Source organism: Misgurnus anguillicaudatus, chromosome 13 (genome assembly GCF_027580225.2).
Source record: "Misgurnus anguillicaudatus chromosome 13, ASM2758022v2, whole genome shotgun sequence".
Taxonomy (NCBI): domain Eukaryota; kingdom Metazoa; phylum Chordata; class Actinopteri; order Cypriniformes; family Cobitidae; genus Misgurnus; species Misgurnus anguillicaudatus.
In genome coordinates this window covers 31866949-31885897 of record NC_073349.2, presented here as the reverse complement: position 1 = coordinate 31885897, position 18949 = coordinate 31866949, and the positions used below count along the sequence as shown (strand labels likewise).

Sequence of the window (18949 nt, the reverse complement as noted above, 5' to 3'; positions counted from 1 at the left end):
CCTTCAAAGGTTTGATGGATTACAGTCACAATCCTGTACATCTGTGCCTCTAACCTGTTTATGTAACAACTCTTAAATAAAATCATATTTTAAGTACAGAGATGATTATAATGAAGACTTATTTTATTACTGTTTTATGACTTACTTCACACTGATGTGTATTGTAAAAAGCACCATACAAATAAACTTTAATACTTGAATACCTGCACTCATGTAAGTTTTCTTTATATTTTTATTAATTTTAGGCACCGCGCTGTGTTGTTGACTTCATGCAGAAAGGCTTTACACTTTAAGGTTTTATTGGATCAGTATAATTGATTTAAAAGCAATCTACAGTGTTATATAAATGTTACTAGACAGCTTTCAGATGGTTGAGATTTACTCCCAAATGCAAAAACTCATTTCCTTAAACCTACAATATATAGGGCTATGAAAACATGAATTGCTTTACCACCGTCTTCAATTCAAATGACACAGAAATCTCATTTTTAAAGGCAGGATTATGTACAGAAATTAGAAATGTTAGAAGTGATGTTTTGCACAGATTCACAGATGGTTGTGTGCTTAATAAGATGTAAGAGATTTTGTTATTGTATCAGTGTTGGAGGTATCACAGTAGTAGTAATGTGCATTATGTAATAATACTTTTCTGAAGTAACGTGTAAAGTAACACAGTTTATAAATGTACGCATATTTGAGGTTATTTCTAATGCACATCAGTAGCTACGTTTCCATTACTCTTTAAATTCCACAAATTAACATTGTGAATTGAAAATACGATCAATGGAAATGTATGTGTTCTCATTGGCTGTATTTCCAATTTGCAATGTTAATTCTCTTTCCCTGCCATTGACGAGTTGTTTTGTCAATTAAGAGAAAACATTTGCCCGTCAATTATGCTTTTTCTGCTCTTACCCAGTTTATAAAAAACAAACAAAAACTAATTTACTAACATTTTAAACTTTGTGTATGTTTTGATAATCGTTCTGACTTTGATCTCCAACAAAATTCCTTTACAAAAATGCAATTATTTCAGATTTTTGCTCAAATTTTGGTATTTTTGAAGAAACCTACCCATATTTAAGAGAACAAATGAAAATAGGATGACATTTTTTTCAGTTTTGTTTGTTTGTTTATTCGTTTAAAGCAGAGAGTCTGTTCTTTTATTTGATATATTTGCATGTTTATATATTTATAGAAGAAAATTTTCCTGGAAGGCATTTTGTGAACTGAAAAAAAAAGATAAAAATAAAAATCAAAAAATGCTAGCAGGAAACTTTTTTTTAAAAGGCTGTCAAAAGGATAATGTAAATGCAGCCAATGTACATCACAGGCCACATGCAAATTAAATTTGATTTTCTTACAAACATAATACGAGTCGCTCTCTTAACAGAGAGATTTCAGCAAAATCAAAGTGCAAAGCTTAAAATGGCAATAACAGATATTTATTGAAAATGTCATCAGAACAAAGACACAATCAAGAAGAGTTTTGAATGACAGGTGATCAATAACATCTGAAAGATTGAAAGATGAATAACATCCATTGCTTTTTTAAGAGTATTACAGCAATAAAGCATCACAAGAACGCCAAACACATGAATGTGGTACTGCTTTTACAATTTAAAACTTTTGAACAAGAACACTCCAAAAGAAATAAAGTCATAATCCACATTTAATGTTAAATGACTTCAATTCAGATTGTATTTCCTCTCGAAAGTAAACGTTAAGCTTAGCTTTTGTCCACTTTTAAGTGCTTAAAGTAAACGGTGAAGATAAAGTCTCACTTTGCTGTTAAACAACTAGATGAAGTGAAACGCTAACCAATTCTGTTAGGAGAATGATCTCAGACAACTCAGCTTATAAACAACAAACCAAACAACAAACACATTTCATCAACCAAACAATAAAAGCTGCCTTCAGAAAACAGAACAAGCCAATAAATCTACATCATTATTTCTGATCAAATATTGGATCCCTTTATATCTACCTATTAAATATCCTAACAAAACACTTTTAAATATCCCAAAACAATGATATTATATCATTATAACCCATCTGATTGACTGTAACTAATACCACGGTTTAAGTGGATTCACAAACTCAAACACCTGATATCTAAAGAGAGATGTGAGGAGAAACCAATCAGATCAAGAAAACTAAATATATACACTTCTATATAATATATAGTGCTTTTTAAATATTAAAGTTAATATTTAAGATAAGTTGGAGACATTTACACACACACATATGCGCACACACACTCACAAACAAAAATACATTATAAAACACAAGACAGATGAGTTTTAAGGTTTTAAAGCAGGACTGTAATGTTTGCGTGTTTACTGCATCTGATATAAATTAAGCTGCAAAAAGTCCTCCTGCAATGATCCATAAATGTAGATGAACAAACATCTCTACAAAACAAACTTTAAAAAGATGCAGAACTGAATGCACTTATATCTGCGACATGATAAACATTAGGAAATATGTATTTGTGTGTGAATGAACCTGAATATAATAATACTAATAATGATTAGAAACTGAATATTGATTGATGTGAACTTACAACTGTGAATAAAGTTGTTGTTTCCCTGTAAGTTTGTGTATTAATGTTTGTGAAGCTAAAACCACTTGAAAGAAAACCCAATCGATTATCATGCAGCATGCGGTACGAGACCCTAAATACATCCGGTAACTAGCACATCATCACTCCCGAAATATTCCTGAGAAATATTCCATTAAAACCTCGTCAGTTTATATTCATACCTCTATCTGGTAAGATCACAACATCCTAAAACCTTCACAACATGAACACAATACAATAAAACCAAACACAAACTAACAGAGATTAAAGGTGACTTATTCATTCTATTAATAAATTAAATGGCAGTGCTCGTGAGCACTCGAGTGCTGAATCTGGACCCTGATTCAGAGGTGTTTAGATCCGGATTGAAAAATGAATCAACGTGGAATCACACCAGGAATCGAGAGCAGAAAAGAAAACGAAAGGAATACTTAAATCTGTCTTTTAAAACTCCAGAGGGCCGAGGTCACTGAAGTCGCAGTCGAAGAGCTCGCTGACGCCCTCGTGCTCCTCCAGGCCGAAGTGATAATCCTGATTGTGTGGAGGAGACAAACAGATGAAACTGTCCAATGGGAGGCCGATGCCGTCCACACCGTCGCTCCGCTCAAGCAGGAAGTCAGAGTCCAGGGGAGACAAATCAAAATCCGGCATCAAACAATTGCCAGAAAACGGATCAGAGTCCAGAAAAGGCTCTAAGGAAACACGAGACATCATCTTATTATTTAAAGGTATTGTTTTAGAGCCAATATGATTTATATTCAAATCAACTTTTAGATATAAAGGATATCTTTATTAAGATATAAATCTATCATTTAGATTTTGATGTAACATTTATAGTCAAGACTGAAATCACTTCAACATCCACAGATCAATTTCTTAAAGGGATAGTTCACCAAAAATCATTTTCTCACCCGCATGTTGTTACAAACCTGAATAAATCTCTTTGTTCTGATGAACACAATTATATTTTGAGGGATGTTTGCAACCAAACCGATCAGAAGCCCCATTCACTTCCATAGTATTCATCTTTCCTACTATGGAAGTGAATGGGGCCTCTGATCAGTTTGTTTACAAAGATTCCTCAAAATATCTTCCTTCATGTTCATCAGAACATGAGAGTATATGATGACAGAATTTTCATTTTTGGTGAACTATCCCTTTAAGATAAAAATTTTGATTGTATGTATTAAACCATAAATGCACAAAATAATCTTTTTGAAACTTTTTTTAGGTAAATCAACTGGCTTGTTTTAATAATGTGCTTTATTTTGTATCCACTCAAAATGAATGACAACCTAACCCATAAAAAAAAAGATTTCAGTAAATGTCAGACTAAAGCCTCATACTAACCGGAGTCATTACCCAGCGGCAGAGGGGAGGAGCTCGGGAGTGTAGTTGGTGTTGATGTCACTTCCTGTGGGGCGGGTTCAGACTGCGGAGGGCTCTGACTGGATGATTTAGCTGGACTACAATCTGTGACGGGACTACAAACCCCAGAACTGTCCTCAGGGCAAAGAAACACATCAATTGGACCTCTGGAGCTCTTCAGAGAAATCTGGTAGCCCTGCATCATGGAGACATTTCAAAATCATTTCTTTCACGTCTAAACTCACATCATTGTCGAGTAAAGAACAAGGACACAGTTGCTTCTAGCAAAGACAAAAATCAAAGCGTTTCATCTTTGTGTTCTTCATAATTAAGGCGTTATGCGTGTTTGCTCACCTCACATGGTTCTGACACCTGCATCTGTGTTTCAGGTGGTGCTCGAATCACCATGACGATCTGATCTGGAGGATCCACGGTCTCACGAAGGTCCTGACATCTTATGTACCCCAGCTTGAATTTTTCATTAAAGATAACAAGATTCACATGTACACTGTTTTTTTTTATTCCTGTGCCACATTAAGACTTCATTTCAGGACTTCCTGTTTAGATGGGCAAGCTTTTGGATTTTCACGCAGATGGGCACTTTTCCCCCGCTAGCATTTAAAAAAAGTTGCCAGCTAGTGCCAGCATTTTTTATGAGAAAGCCTTCCAGAAAATGCTCATTAAATATATAAACCTACAATATATCAAATGAAAGATCAGACCCGTCTTATCTTCATTTTATCACCTCTCAAATTTTGAGCAAAAAGCAGAGATAATAGCATTTTTGTAAAGGACTTTTGATAGAGATCAGATTCAGAGCAATGATCAAAACATACACAGAGTTTTTACAGTTTTTTTGGATCAGTGGATGCTTCAGTGTTTTATAAGTTGGGTATGAGAGCCACCCAATGGATAATAGCGGAAATACAGATTGCCATAAAAACTCATCATTGGTGTGTAAAGATTTAACAAAGTGCTAAACAAGCATCACACACACAAACACACACACACACACGGACAGAGATGAAGGATATTTTTTGTTATGTGAGTCTTCTGTGAGAAGTCGTAGTTGCAAGCTGCTTTTTTCAATCAGATCATCAAGTTTCTCCTCCGTGTCCGTCAATTCAGACAACTCTCTCTGAAGCTCCTGAAACCTCGCCACCGATGCTCCGTCTATACGATTCCCCCTGAAACACACAGACAAAACACGGGAGTCAGTAAATCATTTTAACATCAGCAGAGGTTCTGCTACCCCTCTTAATAAAACCAAAAGGTTATTTTATTAAAATAAAATATTTACGACATCTCCAAGACTGAGGGCAGCGTAACACAAATCACTGATAATATCACACAGCTGACATGTATTAAGATCCCCGCCGAGAGAAGAGAGCTCCTGATGTTTTGGTTTATCGCTGAAGGGTCTACAGAAATCACCAGCACTTACAACCACTGAATGTTGTTCTTGGACTTCTTGGAGATCAGCCGAATTCCCTCCAGGACGTTGGTGATGTCATAGATGCGTCGTTTCTGAACGTCAAGCACCTGAGAGGCCCGGTTCAGATCAACCACACCATCTGGAGACTGAGCCAGCAGATCCAGAAAACGTTTGGTGGTCAGATTGAGAGACGTGTCGTAGCGAGACTTCTCTGTGGACACTCTGGGCACTACAGAAATAAAAAAAAGTTTTAAAAAATTATATTTAGACATGAAATGCATAACAAAATAAATAAATAAATAAAGTCGGATACATTTTAAGACATTTCAAAGTTTCCACACTAAAAGCATTTTATAGAGAAAATAAGAAGAAATAAAACTTGTAAGCATGAAAACACTACTGATATTTCTGACTTTCCTGGCACAAAAATGTCCAGGTTTTCCTAAACTAAATGTGTGAATAGATGTGTACCTCTGGGTGGTGCGGGTGTGGCTGGAGGTGCAGGTCCATGTGAAGGACTTCTGGAAGTACAAATGTACTGATGATCACTGTCCAAATCCAACTTCCTCTTTACCTAAATTCACAAAAGAAATCAGAAGTCATGACTTCAACATAAGAGACATTACAACACTTATGAAACATCCAGTCTGAATAAAATTAACATCCATCCATCCATAAACAAACCATCAGCTAGCCAAATGTTTCAATTGTAAATGAGATGCACTTTACACATAGACCCCTTAAATAATCTGTCTTGTGTGTTTTTCACAAACGCAGTGGTTAATGAATGAAACATCTCATCTTATACACTCATATAAACAGAAGATAGTGCTAAAAGGTTTCTTCATAGCGATCCAATAAACACTTCAAGTTTCTTAAAATGTTCTTTTAAATGGTGTGTGTTTACCAAAACCTCACATCCACAGGTCCTTTCTGTTTTTATTAAACATACGCTGTAGTACATAAAACTTCCATAGACTATAAAAACAGAATTTGTTATTTAAATGGTTGTTTTTGGTTATTTAATCCTTGCAGTTAAAAATAGTTTGAGGGAAATGATTCTGCTATAGCATCTCTGCAAAGAAGCCTTTTAAAGGGGACATATCATGAAAATGAGATTTTTTTCCGTGTTAAAGTGCTATAATTGGGTCCCCAGTGCTTTTATCAATGTAGAAAATGTGATAAAGATCAACCAATTAACTTAGTTTTGGTAAACCATTCTCTGCAAGCATGTGAAAAAATAGCTCATTGAAATTTAGCTCCCCTTGTGATGTCAGAAGGGGATCTTATTACAATAATACCGCCCCTTAATCAGCACTGACATTTAGTGTAGAAAGAGAAAAAAATAATTGACAGCACAACTGGGTTTTAATTTCAACAAACCACCATTATGGCGATCAGTGTTTGCATTTCATGAGCTCATTTGCATTTTAAAGGGGTCATATTATGAGATTTTTAAGACGTAAAATAAATCTTTGGTGTCCCCAGAGTGCGTAGGTGAAGTTTTAGCTCAAAATACCTCACAGGTCATTTTTTATAGCATGTTAACATTGCAAATTTGTAGGCCTGAGCAAAAGTGTGCCATTTTTGGGTGTGTCACTTAAAATGCAAATGAGGGGATGAAATGCAAACACTGATCACAATGATGGTGGTTTGTTGTAATTGAAACTCAATTGTGCTGTCAAGTACTTTTTTCTTTCTCTTCACACTAATAAGCAGTGCTGTGGTTGGATATTGCAGATAAAGGGGCAGTATTATTATAATAAGATCCCCTTCTGACATCACAAGGGGAGACATGTTTTAATGAGCCATTTTTTCTTGCAGAGAATGGATTACCAAAACTAAGTTACTGGGTTGATCTTGATCACATTTTCTAGGTTGATAAAAGCACTGGGGACCCAATTATAGCACTTAAACGTAGAAAAAGTCAGATTTTAACGCTATGACCCCTTTAAAGGACACACGCAAGAACTGCAATTTTTTCTCATACCTAGTACAAAGAAAGATTTTTAACCTGTTATAATAAGTTATCTGTAGGGTATTTTGAGCTAAAACTTCACATATGTACTCTTAGGCATCTTAAAAAAAAATCTCTTAATACGACCCCTTTAAGAATACCGCTTTATTTTTAATATTACATTTATTTACTCGCCTTTGATAATCTGTCAAAGTCTTTCCATTATAAAAACACTTTGAACAATGAAAGGTCCTGTTGATGTTAAAGGTTCTTCATGACAATATAGTTTCTAAAGCACAGGCACAAAACCACACGATATCAACTGTTGCATATTCAAGTAGGACAGGTAACTAAAGGTTAAAGGTCAAAAGAAAGTGGCACGTTACATGTGTTACAGAATTGATACATTTAAACCCCTTCAAAGGAGATGAGATCATACCGGGGGTCTGCCCAGTGTTGCTCTCCGGTGTTCGGGTTGGGTGTTGACGGCGGTGGTCGCGGTGTTGTGTGGGGTGGCGAACAGCAGGATGTCTCCCGCAGAAGTGCTGCTCGTGCTCGGGGTCGATATGATGACAATCTGATGGTCGTTACTGAGATCAATACTGCCATTATTGAAAAGAGACTCGAAATCAGCCAGCAGTTCCTCTGATGTCTGACCCGATATATAACTCTCAGACATGGTCTCAAACCTTAACCCTTAAACTCAGTGCATGTAAACTAAAGGATGATTGGGTGAACAAAAAACGCACACAATAGTGAGGACTAAACTGGGCACGACTGAATCAGCCATGTTCAAACATATGGGCGAGTCTCTGAAACAACAAGGCCCATATCTGGGTCAAGGTCCTTTTGCAAAACAAAAACAACCACTTTACCCTAAAACTTGACGTTTAAAGTAATGCCAAACACGTCATTCATAAACATATAAATGCATTACAGGCGCACGCGTGATCAGTTCTGCGTTATTAGTCCATTGTTTAGAAAACTGCGATTGAAAACAACTAAAAAGCAGTCTTTTATAAATGAGGACCGTATAATAAAGATGCAAAACAACATTGAACTCTAAAGAGCATTAAAACATCAAATAGTTTAGATTAAACCCCTAAAAGTCCATTCTAATGTAGTTGGGGTGTTTTTATAATAAACGGAGTATTTAGATGTATGTATTACATCAGTATTAGTAAACTTGAGCAATACGTTTAGAATTACACAATTTTAGAAAAGATAAATATAATAACAAAACCCGTTCCGCCTGAAGAACAAAGCCAAAGTGCAGTTTCCCGTTTTATGAGACAATGTAATCCAAAATATCCCCCGCTTGTGTCCTCTTGAATCAATCCACCCAGGAAGTTTTTAAAAAGCACCTCAAAATAATATCAAAGTCCTTTAAAACGTTTATTTTAAATGCATAAATCCATTGAAAGGCTCACAGATGTCAACGGGAGGGTCCTCGCGAGCCGGTGCGGTCGGAGTCACTTTTGTTATTGTTGTTTTTTTGTTCCAGCTGATCGGAACTTGCTCAAAGATTTACGCGCCAAATCTTTTTGCCGCGAAACTGGCACGTGCCGGCGTGCTGCCCGCTGTTTGGTGGAGAGCTTGCCCCCAACGCCGTTGACGTCAGCATTTTCTGAAGTGTGATTGGATGGAGCGGCTGTCACTCATATTGGCGTAGCGTTATTTTGTCTTTTTGTTGTTTTTAGTTGTTGATTAAATAAAAACGTGCTTTTGGATTTATCTGAGGTGTTTAATGATTAATAGCGATGAGAACAGTGTCGTTACTAAACGGACTTTGATCAGACATTATTTGCATGAAAACGCATCCACTGTACTCTATATAAACTCGTTTATTTGTATAGAATATTACAATACGTGTTTTGTGCTGTTTATGGTATTACATTTAAAATGTTATTTTTGTCTTATTATAAGCTTCGGTTTGGAGCAGATGCTAAATTCATTGTTAAATAGAAATATTGATCAATTTAAGATCTAAAAAACACAAATATAAAATGATGTAATGAAAAAACTAAACTAACTAAAATAGAAAGTTTATTTGCTACATGAATGGAGTCAAATTGTGAAACTAATCTGTAACAGTAAATGTTAATCAGCTTAGTTTCAAATTAGGCTTAATACAAATAAGTTTTCACAAAAGATGTGCAAAAAAAAAAAATGTAATTAAAACCCCCTAATAAATATTTTTTTAAACGTGAATCATTGTAATAAACTCCGCCCACCGCTGCATTACACCAGGCCGTTTCTCAATCCGAAGGCTGCAGCCTCCAAAGGTCGTATTTGCAGGCTGCATACGTCATCAAGACTGTTTTATTTCAGAATATTAATAATTATAAAGTTGACTATTATTCTTAGTTAATCGTGAATTGTTGCAACATGCTTATGACTTGCGAATGCAATGCTCATTTAACTTAAATAAATCAAGCTTAATGAAGTATGCAGCCTGCATATGCGACCTCGTGAGGCTGCAGCCTTTCGATTGAGGAACCGCCATAGAGGAGCAACAAAATGGCGCAGGCAATATTTGAGGTTCTGGAAGGTATAAATTCATACTTTATTTCATAATTCTCGAGCATATAGACAAGCGTTAAGTTATTATTTTATTTTGATAACAAAAACGCATGCATGCTCGACAAGATAACACCAGAAATACATGTTTACACAGTTGTTCAGGTTTCTATAAATGTCAACAGTACGAATCACATAAGAATGAATATGGGTATTTTCTCCGCGATCAGTGTGTTTATTCATGTGTGTTTATTCATTCACTTTAATGCACCTGAGCACATATTGATGTAGAGGAGGGCGGAAGAGAGCTTGAAATAACAGCCTAATGGCGGAGGGAGCGCGAGACATCATTGGAAAAGCAGCATAAAAACTCAATCTAATAAAATACGTTATCTTATAATATACATTGTATTTTATACTTAAATCTGTTAATGTACATTAGATGTAATCATATACTTTAAATCTGATAATATACATTATAGAAGGGTTGGTCAGTTTTCAGGAAGATCAGTTGGATTAGTCTAACTAGGTTGGTTTAACTTTAAAAATATTTTACACAAGAATGAACTACATACATGTTTTGTTCATATGTTTACAGTTTTCCTTGTACACTAATGTAAGTGTTCTTAAAGACCAGCATAAGCTGATAGCTGGTTTAAGGTAGCAGAAGCTGGTTTAGGCGGGTCCTCCCAGACTGGCAAAGCTGGTGGGTCATCTGGGCTTCCAGCTAAACCATCTTAAAAAGTGACCAAAACACAGCTAGACCAGCTTGCTACACCAGCAAAACCAGTTAATACCAAGCTGGGAGACCAGCTAAAACCATTTTACCAGCTTATGCTGGTTTAGCTGTTTTTTACAGTACCATAATGATAGATTGGACTAAATGTGTTGATGGTAGTTTACGTTTACAGTACAGTAAGGTTCGAATCACTATTAGTTAGTATAAGCAATAATATTGCTGGTTGTCTCACTACTAAACCAGCTCATCATAAACTGATATCAGATCATGTTTATGTCTAGGCATGGACAATCAGACGGTCCTGAATGTTCAATCACTGTTAGATGGTCAAGGTGGTGTTTTGGACCCCAGCACACAGAACGTCTCAGGAACGACCATCCAGCCAATGGGTGAGCATTATTTCTGATACAAAAGAACTCATCATGTTACATTATATTCAGTCTGTGCCACTATATAACCCCTAAAAATCTCTTTGTTACATTATATTTGTAGACGATGACGACGTTTTTCTCTGTGGTAAATGTAAGAAGCAGTTTAACTCTTTACCGGCGTTTATGACCCACAAGCGTGAACAGTGTCAATCCAACACCCCATCACTGGCCACCGTATCGCTCGCCTCTAACAACACTTACACCTCTGTACCGTCCATCAGCACTGGACCACAACTACCCGTGAACAGACAGGTAAAGATCAACCACACACACCTTAGTACATCTGGTCTTCCATGTTACTGGTTGAATAAGACTTTACTGCACGTCAAAGTGTTGTTTTGTGTAACACAAAGTGAATAAGGATTGTTTGTCTTTACATCTGAGTGCTATTTTAAGAAACGGAAATATTTATCGGCCGATATATCGGTACTCGCTGCATTTGTGTTTATATAATGTATTACCTTAAGGTGTCCACGTACATCACCGTACCACAATCTCCTCTGACGCACACACTGGTCCAGGGTAACGTGTTGGTCAGCGATGAAGCTCTGATGTCAGCGATATCGGCATTCAGCTCTCTGGATCAGCCAATGGCAGTCATGCAGGGATCTGTGCAGGTAAACCGTCACCTTATGCTGCGTTCACACCAAACGTGAAACACTGTGTTCCTTCCTCACACTAGATCAGTGGTTCTCAAACTGGGGGCCGGGAGATGGTGCCAGGGGGCCCCAGTTTTAAAACATTTTATAAAATACATTCATTTATCATGAATTCTGTGTAATTAAACCTAAAAAAAATAAGGCTACTAACCAACAGCACAACTTTTTATAATTTAATGTTTTGTTTAATTAAAATGTTAAGTTTTACTGTGGGTTCACAATAGCTGCGTTTGAGGCATCAACTTCGCACCTACCGCGTTTAGTTTGCTGCTTGAACATTTTGAGTGTTCTCGCTTCATTCGCGCGTGAAATTCTTGTCATGGGAGGGGCTTCTGCAACTCTGCTTGCTTCCTGTAATCACGTCACTACTAGAGCAAGCTCCCGTTTGGTTAACGTGGCGTGTTTTTCCTCCGAAGTTAAAAGTTCTCAACTCGTGCGCTTGCCGCGGCAACAATCAATTCGCGCCATTCGCGCAAACTAGACGTGCGAATGAGGCGGGATCGCCTTTATATAATCTACTCACACAAATCGTTGAATTTGCGTTTGGTGCGTACGCCCCATTAATCACACGTGCAGAGATTTAAAGAGGGAACTCTGCTTTCTCACGATCATAGAGGGATACAGAGAACAAAAATGATTTGTTTTTACTTATTATTATTTACTAATTTATAACAAATGCACATTTATTACATTTTCTGGGATTAGCAAATAGTAAATCAGAAATCAGAAAGACTGTGATATATTAGTATTTGTTTGATAATAAATACAGTAAGAAAAGTTCATTTTGAACCCCTGCTCTTTTGTTGTGTTTTACAGAATAATCTCAGCATGCACGCAGGAACCTCGTATCTTCAGCACCATCAGCAGCAGCCTCCACAGCCCCTCCCACCCAGTCAGGCCACGCCCCTTTCCTCACAGGTGCCCTCCAGTCACAGTAACTCTATAGTGCAGGTGTACAGCACACTGCCCTCTATGGCTGGAGGTGGTACTGCAGAAGTCTCAGCTCTGGGCCTGCAGTCATTTCAGTCTGTGCAGGTACACTGGCTTTCTGTACTTATTAATATACTTTATTATTGTAATTTATGTAAACTAGAGTAGTATATTTTTCGAAAGAAACATAAGTCCATATGTTGTTGTTTGTCAGGTCCCGAATCAGTGTGTGGATGGTCAGGGGTTTAGTACGGCTCCAGTGTACAGCCCTGGAAAACAAAGCACAAAAAACAAGACCTGCACCCTCTCTGAACTGGGAGAATACAACAAAGTCATCATTCCCAAAAGAGCCAGAACGTCCAAGAAAACACAAGACGGTACTTCATACCGTACAGAACACATAGAGACACACCAGCAGACATTATGTGAATACTGAAAGTGTTTTCTTCCAGCAGGTCAAGTCAAAGGAAAAGCCCAGAAACTAAAGTGCACTTACTGCGACAAAGTCTTTACCAAGAACTTTGACCTTCAACAACACGTGAGAAGGTAAATCTGTTCTGGGTTGTAACATTAAACGTGTGTGATACATAACCATCATAAATGCATGTTTTATGATTGCTCTCGAATCCTTATTAAACAGGAAGACTGTATATTATATGATGTATTCTAGAAACAGTACTCATCAAGTTCATGGTAATACTAACTAACGGTGATGTTCTGCAGTCACACGGGTGAAAAACCCTTTCAGTGTATCGTGTGCGGTCGAGCCTTCGCTCAGAAGTCTAACGTGAAGAAACACATGCAGACGCACAAGGTTTGGCCCGCCGGCGTCCACAGCAGCGTCTCCAGGATGCCCATCACCGTCCAGGTTCTTCAGCTGAACAATGAGACCTCACAGCAGATGGACGAAGAGCACCAAGAGCAAAGTGATGCCTGTAGGGACTTCTTAAACTTGAATGATTTTTCCGATATTTGTTAGTTTGTCAAATGTTAACTTATATATCAACCAACAGTAGAGGAGAGAAACGCTGAGGTCCATGTGGAGACGCAGGGCTCGGCGGAGAGGAAACAGAACAAACAGGTTCTCCTGATCGACAGCTCGTACCAATGTCAGTTCTGTTCAGGCAAATTCAGCACCTACTTCCAGCTGAAGTCTCACATGACCCAACACAAGAACGAACAGGTACGACACCAGAAGCCATTTCACACCACACTTCAGTGAGCTTCAGTAATCAAATCAAATGTAAATTTAGTGGAACGCTCGCCTTTTTAAAGCACAAGTTGATTTATTTGCATGTACATGATTCATCTGTTCAGGTTTACCGCTGTGTCGTGAAGAGCTGCTCTCAGACCTTCCAGAAGTTAGATCAGTTTCTCGAGCACATCCAGACGCATCAGGAGCAGCTGACGTACCGCTGTCATCAGTGTGCTAAAGTCTTTCCATCGCTCTTTGAACTGGGTTTACACCAGTACTCCCATAGCTTCTGTCCTCAGCAGAACCAGCGCAAAGAGACTAACTACTACAGGTGAATATCACTAACCAATCACGTCATACAGATGCTTTCCTTTCATCTTAACCTGCTTGTGTTTGCTTTGTACAGATGTAATAAATGTCAGAGCAAATACTCCACACAAGAAGCCCTGGAGCAGCATTTACTAAACGCCACACATAACTACCCGTGTCCTCACTGTCAGAAGGTCTGAAAATACACATCATCACATTCACATCTTATGCTCTCAAAATATACTTCAGAAGATCTTTTATTAAGACTTAATCTTGAAAACTTTCTTATTTTCCTTTCATTCATAACAGTAAGTTATATCGGGGGGCTTCACTTTCTCTTCTTCAAGGGCCAGACTTTAAAAATGTAAATGTGATGCGGGCCAAACTTTTACCCCTATTTTTATACCTATTACATAATATTATCATATGTTATAACTTATGTTGTTTTTGTTACTTTTTGTTATAGGTCATGTATTAAAAAACATTTTAAAAAGATCCACACATCCAATATGTTGTACTGAGCACCTAAGGTGACATTGGAGTAAAAAAATCTAAAGTTTAGTTTCATGTGTTCACGCGAAACCTTCATGTGCAGAATTTTTCATGTGCGATATTTTCACGTGCGCACACGAAACTAAACTTTCGCTCCATGTCCCCTTAGGGGCTCTGTAATTTTGTCTTTTATTAACTGAAAAAAAAATATTTTTAAATATTTTAAAATAATTGCAGTTTAACATTGCATGAACCAAATGTTAACATTTTCACTATAATTATTGCACAAAAAATTATAATTGTAAATAATCAACACATGTATTTTTTTATAGTACTAACAGTAATGCTGAGCTCTTAAACTTCTTTTGTTTATAACTGTTTAACTTTCATAAATTGTTTTATTTCAAATATTCAGAACATATAGTAAGTCTTCTTCTAATGACTAAAGTTGCACTTCATGTTTTATTTTGTTAAATTTTAAAGGTATATATGCTAAACCGCCTTTCCATTGTGCACTTCATTCAAACGCGACTGTCGGTGTTCGCCCCCTAGTGGCAGTCGTAATAACATTTCGGTTTAATTGTAAATCTGTGTCAACATGGGAGAGAAGCTCATTCCAGCGCAAGAGCCTTAAATCTACCAATATGTTTATACTTAATAATTTACTCAGTATTAAATCGTTTTTAAACATGTTACTGATGAAGTTCAACAAAAAAAGGATGAATAATTTTCACCTTGCACACAGTGTTTTAATTAGAAATACGCTGAAATACATCACTTCCGGTCGGTGTCTCACATGCAGTGTAGTCGTACAAGATTATTTTTTTAATCCAAAACTCAAATTGGATAAAAAAATTACACAGTCAGCCCACCCAACCTCTTTCCGACTCTTCTTTCCGGTTCATCGGTCGTCATTTCTCATGTATAGTAGAAAGGTGGCGTTAAAGTAACCACGCTGATTTTAAATCAGGCAAAGATAACCGGCGGGTTGGATAAAGCTGATTGGAGAGCTGCATTTGGCCCACTAGTTGACTAGCCCTGACTTATATTTGAGTTTTAATTTAACACACAAGCATATAAGAAACATAAATAGCACCCAACATCATTATATGTATTCATGTGAGATAAATAAGCAGTTTGGTTGTTTCCTCAGGTGTTTCCCTGTGAAAGGTATTTCCGCAGACATCTGATCACTCACGGAGCGGGCGGGAAATTTAAATGTCCCATCTGTAAGAAGTTCTTCAAAACCGAGCACTACCTTAAACTACACACACAGATCCACTCGGGTACGGCACACGACCGCATGCAGAGGGAATTAACCAGATAAATCAACAAGTTTAGTTTGTGTGCACTCTTAACCTTTGCGTGTTTATTTTCCAGGAGAGAAACCATTTAAATGTTCTGTGTGTGAGGCCACGTTCAACAGAAAAGACAAAGTTAAGAGACACATGTTGATTCACGAGCCCTTCAAGAAATACAAATGTCCGTTCAGGTGAGTGATGGAGAGATAATAACATCAATCTGTCAATGTCTACGGCCATATCTTTATTTCTCCTGTCACAGGACTCATGTGGGCTGCACCAAAGAGTTTAACCGGCCTGACAAACTCAAAGCTCATATTCTCTCTCATTCAGGTGAGTTTAAAGATGTTTTAAAGGTGAATTAACCATTTCAACTGTTCATCTATGAGCTCAGTCACCATTGCTTTTAGATTGACTATTGCTCACAATTAAATTAAAATGAAAAACTTGGGAATATTATTGTATTGTTTTTTTTTACAAATGACTTATCTGTGAGCTTTTAAAAAAAAAAATATTTAGGTGCCCTCATAATCTTTAAAGGTGCAGTGTGTAAATTTTAGCGGGGTCTAGTGGTGAGATTGTGAATTGCAACCAATGGCTCAGTCCACTGCTCACCCCTCGCTTTTGAAACACATAGAGAAGCTACGGTAGCTGCCACTGGACAAACATGTCATCGTCGGAGACAACTTAGTAAAAAAGTTTGGGCTTCTGTAGAAACATGGCGGCGACTTCCATGTGAGGGGACCCTCGTGTATGTAGATAAAAACGTCTCATTTTAAAGCAACACTAAAGAGTTTTTGCTCTTTGCTCCCCCTACAGGTTGGAAGCGGAATTGTCCATTACCACTGTCATAAATACTGCAGCATAACTGGCTCTGATTGGATTGTAGGTCTGCCGTAAAGCAAGTTTTTGTAGTTTTCACTCGAACTACAGGACCACGACGGTTGGAAACTCTTTAGTGCGGTTTTGGCCAATAGAGGGCTGCAAAGCGAATGTGAAAGTGCAGTTCACCCTGTTTCAAGTGGATGAACGACTAGAACTTTTGTGAAAACGTTATTTTAAGGTAAAAAAAACTCTTAGGTAATAAAAAACATAAAAATGTAATAAACACATAACAGTTCATCATGAAAGGTCTTTATACACCCCTGATAATATAGTTTTGTATATTATTTTTCCAATTCTATCAAAATATCTTTTTAAAAATTACACACCGCACCTTTAATCAAAAACGCAAATCTCCTCCCCTCCTCAAAACGATCTCTCTTTACTTCCGGTCATGTGGTACAGCAGGTTGGCGGGGTCTGGGAAAAGATTGCAGTGATTAGAATTTCAAACGATTCAATCAGTTCTTAATGGACAAATTAAAGTCCAGCCCTACATTTTTATCATTTCAGTAGATGTTTCATTCAGATATCCATCACCACGGGGAAAATAAGACTATCGCTACTTCCGTTTTATGGTGACTTTAAAGGCTCAATATGTAATTTTTGCCACTAGAGGTCGCTAAACAACAACGGCCACAGCTTCATGACGCTGTTAAAGTTGTTATTGTCTTTAATGTCGTTGGCTGATCGGTCTGCGCAGTGACACGTAAAGTCAAACACGGATGGTTTCTATGGTAGTAAAATCAGAAACCGAGGATAAATTGGATTAACAAGTGATGCTATGAACAGTGCACTATTAAAATTGAGATTTATTTTTATTTTAACATTGTGAACAACATATAACACTGTGCTAGAAGTTATTTTAATGCAAAAAACTTACATATTGTGCCTTTAATTTATTCTCTCTCTCTCTCTCATTCAGGTATTAAGCCATACAAGTGTCAGTTTTGTCAGAAATCTTTCAGTCGTCACGCACACATGCTGGAACATCAGCGCTCGCACACAGGTGATTACCGCTATCGCTGTTCCTCCTGTAACAAAGGCTTCACCCGCCAGAAATACTACAGAGATCACAAGTGCCCGATGGCGGGAGCCACAGCAGGGGACACAGATGGATCCGGAGGGGTAAAGGGGCACGGAGACGCCAGTGAGGGTAACTGCACAGACACACGTACACACAAATCATAGCAACTTTTTAAAATAAAAATAAAAGTTTTTGTCGTTGTTTGCTTATGAATGTTTTGATGCTGAACCTCTCAGCTCATCTGTGGAAGCTGATATTATGTTTGGTTCTCAGGAACAGAAGATGGATCTCCTGCGGTGGAGCCTGATGAACCTCCAGAAAACACAGAGGAAGAAGATGATGATGATGTACAGGACAGAATGATGGGTGGAGGAGAGAAGCAGATGAGAGAAGAAGAGGACAGGGATGATGGGACAGGGTTGGATGATATGCAGGAGGAAGGCGGAGCCGTCGAGCACCAATGTGCTTTTAAACAGTGGATGGATGAGGGCGTCAAGAGTACTTGATGAACACATGGACTGCTGATTTGCAGGCACAAAGCTATTTAGTATAAAGAAAATGAGATGTAACGTATTAGCCAAACATACTGAAGATCTGTACAAGCTCTCTGTCAGTGGGAGGAGCTTCATCACCCTCAAGCACCAATAGAATGTCATCTTTATGATGTTTCCTGTCAAAACGCTGAAATCCTCATTTGTCCTTTGTAATTCTCAAGTGTTTTATATTAAAACATTATGAAATTATTTTCAGTTTTCTCGCATTTGATGCGATGAACTCCGAGACGGTGACTGCATTTTTTTGGAAAATAAACCTCTCAGTTGAATTTCTGCAGTGTTTACTTTCTCTGTTGTGTAAAGTTTAAGAAACATTGTTGAAAGTCCCTTCCATGTAGAGGATAGTTCATCCAAAAAATTGTACTTTTTTCCCCCTCATGTCTTTTTGTTCTTCAGAACTAAGATGCAGATTTTGGTTATTATGGGAGTGGATGGTGACCAAGGCAATCTAACCCTTTAATATGGCTTCACACGTATCAGGGTTCCCACGGCTCCTAGAAAGTTTGTGAATCTGGGGGGAAAATTTAAGGCCCTTGGAAGTTTTTGAAAATCTACATACATAGATAC

General features: G+C 37.6%; 2 protein-coding genes across 4 annotated transcripts; one reads left to right on the top strand and one right to left on the bottom strand.

Moving 5' to 3' along the window:
* Positions 1 to 1423: 1423 nt before the first annotated feature.
* On the bottom strand, positions 1424 to 8900 carry e2f1 (E2F transcription factor 1). The gene is made up of 7 exons (XM_073875637.1): positions 7784 to 8900; positions 5859 to 5961; positions 5397 to 5616; positions 4989 to 5139; positions 4307 to 4423; positions 3935 to 4148; positions 1424 to 3276 (listed from the first exon to the last, which is right to left on the bottom strand). Exons 1-7 carry the CDS (start codon positions 8021 to 8023, stop codon positions 3029 to 3031), a joined length of 1293 nt encoding a protein of 430 aa, XP_073731738.1. The 5' UTR covers positions 8024 to 8900; the 3' UTR covers positions 1424 to 3028.
* An 851-nt stretch (positions 8901 to 9751) lies between these two features.
* Positions 9752 to 18651, top strand: znf341 (zinc finger protein 341). 3 transcript variants are annotated; one of them, XM_055188480.2, is made up of 16 exons: positions 9752 to 9895; positions 10885 to 10992; positions 11096 to 11286; positions 11502 to 11651; positions 12510 to 12728; positions 12838 to 13000; positions 13079 to 13169; positions 13347 to 13558; positions 13637 to 13806; positions 13941 to 14149; positions 14225 to 14321; positions 15773 to 15905; positions 16000 to 16111; positions 16183 to 16253; positions 17727 to 17957; positions 18102 to 18651. In XM_055188480.2, exons 1-16 carry the CDS (start codon positions 9865 to 9867, stop codon positions 18332 to 18334), a joined length of 2421 nt encoding a protein of 806 aa, XP_055044455.2. In that variant the 5' UTR covers positions 9752 to 9864; the 3' UTR covers positions 18335 to 18651. The 3 variants fall into 3 exon arrangements, with proteins under 3 accessions (XP_055044455.2, XP_055044456.2, XP_055044454.2); XM_055188481.2 differs by having other exon boundaries at positions 13076 to 13169; positions 13347 to 13549; XM_055188479.2 differs by having other exon boundaries at positions 13076 to 13169.
* The last annotated feature ends 298 nt before the right edge of the window (positions 18652 to 18949 follow it).

Coding starts and splice junctions, on each gene's coding strand:
- e2f1 (XM_073875637.1), bottom strand. CDS start 8,023: ATGTCTGAGAGTTATATATCGGGTCAGACATCAGAGGAACTGCTGGCT. Junction 5,140..5,396: donor AAGAACAACATTCAGTGGTT/GTAAGTGCTGGT, acceptor TGTGTGTTTCAG/GGGGAATCGTATAGACGGAG. Junction 4,424..4,988: donor CAGAAGACTCACATAACAAA/AAATATCCTTCA, acceptor AATGAAAAATTC/AAGCTGGGGTACATAAGATG.
- znf341 (XM_055188479.2), top strand. CDS start 9,865: ATGGCGCAGGCAATATTTGAGGTTCTGGAAG. Junction 9,896..10,884: donor AATATTTGAGGTTCTGGAAG/GTATAAATTCAT, acceptor GTTTATGTCTAG/GCATGGACAATCAGACGGTC. Junction 12,729..12,837: donor AGTCATTTCAGTCTGTGCAG/GTACACTGGCTT, acceptor GTTGTTTGTCAG/GTCCCGAATCAGTGTGTGGA.